At 34.5% G+C, this 3,381-nt stretch overlaps 1 protein-coding gene across 3 annotated transcripts in view; it reads left to right on the plus strand.

The window, feature by feature from the left end:
* The first annotated feature begins 1,082 nt into the window (after window positions 1–1,082).
* The window catches only part of REV1 (REV1, polymerase (DNA directed)), a 51,445-nt gene continuing 49,146 nt past the window's right edge, over window positions 1,083–3,381 (plus strand). For 2 of the 3 annotated variants that reach the window (XM_009583231.1, XM_009583230.1), the window contains exons 1-2: window positions 1,083–1,145; window positions 1,950–2,082. In XM_009583231.1, the coding sequence (XP_009581526.1) occupies window positions 1,089–1,145; window positions 1,950–2,082 (190 nt within the window). In that variant the 5' untranslated portion in view covers window positions 1,083–1,088. The remainder of the gene's footprint in view (window positions 1,146–1,949; window positions 2,083–3,381) is intronic. The other variant, XM_009583229.1, reaches the window with a different exon arrangement.

The following is a 3,381-nucleotide window of genomic DNA, read 5'->3' on the forward strand; positions in this document are numbered from 1 at the left end:
AAATAAAAGTGACTGGCTTAAGTCTTCTTCCTTTTAGTTTCAGAGTCCTGTCCTCACACTCTAAGAGCTGATAGCCCTAAAAGACAAAAACAGTGGAGTTTTTTAGGGAACTGGTTAGAGTGGAAAGTGAGAGATGTAATAGCAGGCAGTGACCTCATGATCTTACTACATCATTAATCAATATTTTAAAATCAGTGTTACAACAGCTATAGTTAATGTGAATCACTTGGGTGTAGTGAGCAGTTGGCCACAGTCCAAAACATGTCTTTTCCTGTCCACCAGTTCTGTTCTAGTCAACTAATAGCTCATCTGGGGACACTGCTGTGTACAGCTCATGGCCCAGGGATAAGTGTCTTGCATAAAGGAAAACTGCAATTTGGCTGGTTGGGTATATTTATTATTAAGCAACACAAACAAAAAACCCCAAAGAAACACATCACAAACCTAGCTATTGATCATACTAGATCTTTTAAACAACTGCCTTTTCATTGACTGTGAGATGACCTTTGGTTTTTTTGCTTTTATGTGATGTATTGCCTTGGAGCAACAAGTGTTTGGACCTTTTATAATTAGCTGTAAATCCATTGGTGAAGTAAATCCAGTCTCTAGTACCAGGAGGCGTTTGCCTGCATCCCACCATGTAGATAGTATCAAATAGGAAATAGAAGATTGTGCCTGACTTGGGCGATATTTTGCATGAACGGTAGCAATTGTATTTAAGAACCTTTTATTACTCCTTTTTTATAGGAGATGTATGATGAACAGGAAGAATTTAATAAATCGTAATGGAAACTGAACATTGTAATGAGTTTTTTGTATTCTGGGTGAATAGAACAAAATGTGTATGTATGTTTTTTGATGCAGGAGCTACAGTATGCATTACTACAAAACTGAGTAACTAGGTTTTTATGCAATTTTTCATTTCTAGGTTAACTGTTTAACTCATATACTTCAATGAAGCCCATTGAAAAATGTAATTTTTGTGATAATCTGTAGGTGGCCTGTAATGCATCATTGAAATGCCACTGATGATATTTACTAAACATCTAATTGATCAAGCATTTTTCTTCCTATGCAGAAGCTTCAGTATGAGGCGAGGTGGATGGCGGAAACGGGCTGCTGATGGCGATGGCTGGGGAATATGGGTATGTTCAAAACCAAGTGGCTTTTTTTTTTTTTTTAAGGGGTAGATGGCACTGTGGTTAAAAAGGGTTTACAATTTTGTTATATATGCTAAAGATATGCTATAAATTAAACCGTTTTGCTTCACTTGAAAGCACATAAGTTCAAAAGACGTTTTTTAAATTACCAGGTTTTGAAGTCTTCATTCATAATAATCCACTAAATTGCATTACTAATAAGCACAGACCCTTGAATAGCTTTAAATCACCATTTTAAAAATAAACTAAATAATTTTAAACTTATTTATGGTTGTCTCCACCATATTCTATGTAGTTGGACACACAATAACTGAGACACCTGATTTACATAAATATTTACAATAGTACTGTTGCATGTATATTTAAGAATTGAAAATACATGGAACTTAATGAATATTCTCTACATTGTTTCTTTAGGCATTGAGCCTCCGATTTAGCATCCAAACTTGCATCATTCCCTTACTTCTTTTTTCTTCTTTCTTTTTATTCTATAAGAATTTTTATATAGATAGAATCTTTTTCTTACAGAATAAGATAAAAGAAGTATGAAACAAATTCCTGCCATGTTGGTAACAAGATGCAGTTATCTTGTAGATAAGGATTTAGGGTGGAGAATTTGCTGGTTTTGATTTGGAATATGTCTTTTGTATATCAACCAAAATCAATTTGAAGGAATGCTGCTTACCTTTCCAGTCTTATAATTGACCAGTTTCTGTCTGTAAGTGTTAGAAAATAAGACTAGCATCATGGGGTGTTTTTTGTTTTGTTTTGTTTTAACTTAACAACTAGGGCGGGTACATGTCGGCAAAGGTTAAGAAATTGGAGGATCAATTCCGGTCAGATTCAGCCATACAGCACCAGAGGGATGGAAATTCATCAAGTATCTTTAGCGGAGTCGCCATCTATGTCAATGGCTTTACAGGTGAAGCTTTTTTTTTTTAAGAATCTGTTCTGTTTTGTTCTAGTGTCTGTTTACCATTCTAAGTGGAGTCAAGAACTGTAAAACACATGAGTTTGCAGCTAAGTAAATACATAACAATTACTGTATATATTTTGCATATTATGTTCCTTTGTATTTCATGATTAAGGTTTTCAATATGAAATCAGATTTAGGTTCTGAATACAAATATTACTTTACTAAATCATTTACATGAATGGTCACTGATACAAATAGGGGTAAATTTTCCCACCTTTCCGCGGTCTTATTATTGAATGAAACCTTTTAACTTCCTCCATACTTCTACATATATTAAATTCTTAATTTTCCAAATATTGATGGTTGCATTGGACTTGGAGTGTATGCATTAAATTTATGTTTGGGTGGATATGTTGGGGTTTTCTTGCTCAGAGTGGCGTAATGCTTGAGACAGTGAACCCATTAATAGTGGAAGGAGGAACAAGAGAAGAGGTAAGACATATATATGCGTTGTCTGTGATGGACTGATAGTGCATGTTAACTGGAGTAAGATTTTTAGTCTACCATACTTATGTTCATATTTCTCCTAGGTTCTGTAAAGCAGCTTAATAACCTTTTGAAACTTCCCAGAAGCCTTTTTCAGGGACCTATGCCAGGAATGTTGTGACTATTACATAACTGATGTACAGCTTCTATGATATGGAGCAGTGCTGGTTTGAGCACAGGGCTCAAACGGACTGAAAAAGGTTAAGGTGGACATGTTAACTATTAATACATATGAATTAGTTATTTAATACAGGGAGTTTCTTTAGTGAAAATCTAGCATTTGCATATTCTTCAAGGTACTAGTTCCTAAATAGAGTTCTACAAGATGGTTGTCCAAAAGGCTGGAGTAGGAAAGATAACACTTGGAGAAAATGTGTGCTATTTTTAGTTAAAAGTTAGAGGTATAATCAAGTATTAGAAATATTTTGAGAGTTGACAGTAGGCCACTGGAAGAAGTTGTAACTGTATTCTTCAAAAAAATTTTCTTCCTTCCTGTATTGATAAACTTTTTTTTTTAGTATCTTGTGCCAGATTAACTATTCAAAACATTCTATTTGTGCTGACCCAAACCTTTTTGTGCCAGTGTGACACCACTGCAAAGGTTTTTCAAAAGCTAAAACTTTTTTCTTTTTTTTTTCCCCACCTCTGCTTGCAAAATAAGTGCTTTTTTTAACATGATTGAGGGGATAAGAAGGATGTTAGTTTTTAAAGTGTTCTCTGTTCCCTGTAACAATTCAAGAATAACCTGGTAAGGAAAGA

The sequence above is a fragment of the Fulmarus glacialis genome, unplaced genomic scaffold (assembly GCF_000690835.1).
Source record: "Fulmarus glacialis isolate BGI_N327 unplaced genomic scaffold, ASM69083v1 scaffold13598, whole genome shotgun sequence".
In the NCBI taxonomy this organism is placed as follows: domain Eukaryota; kingdom Metazoa; phylum Chordata; class Aves; order Procellariiformes; family Procellariidae; genus Fulmarus; species Fulmarus glacialis.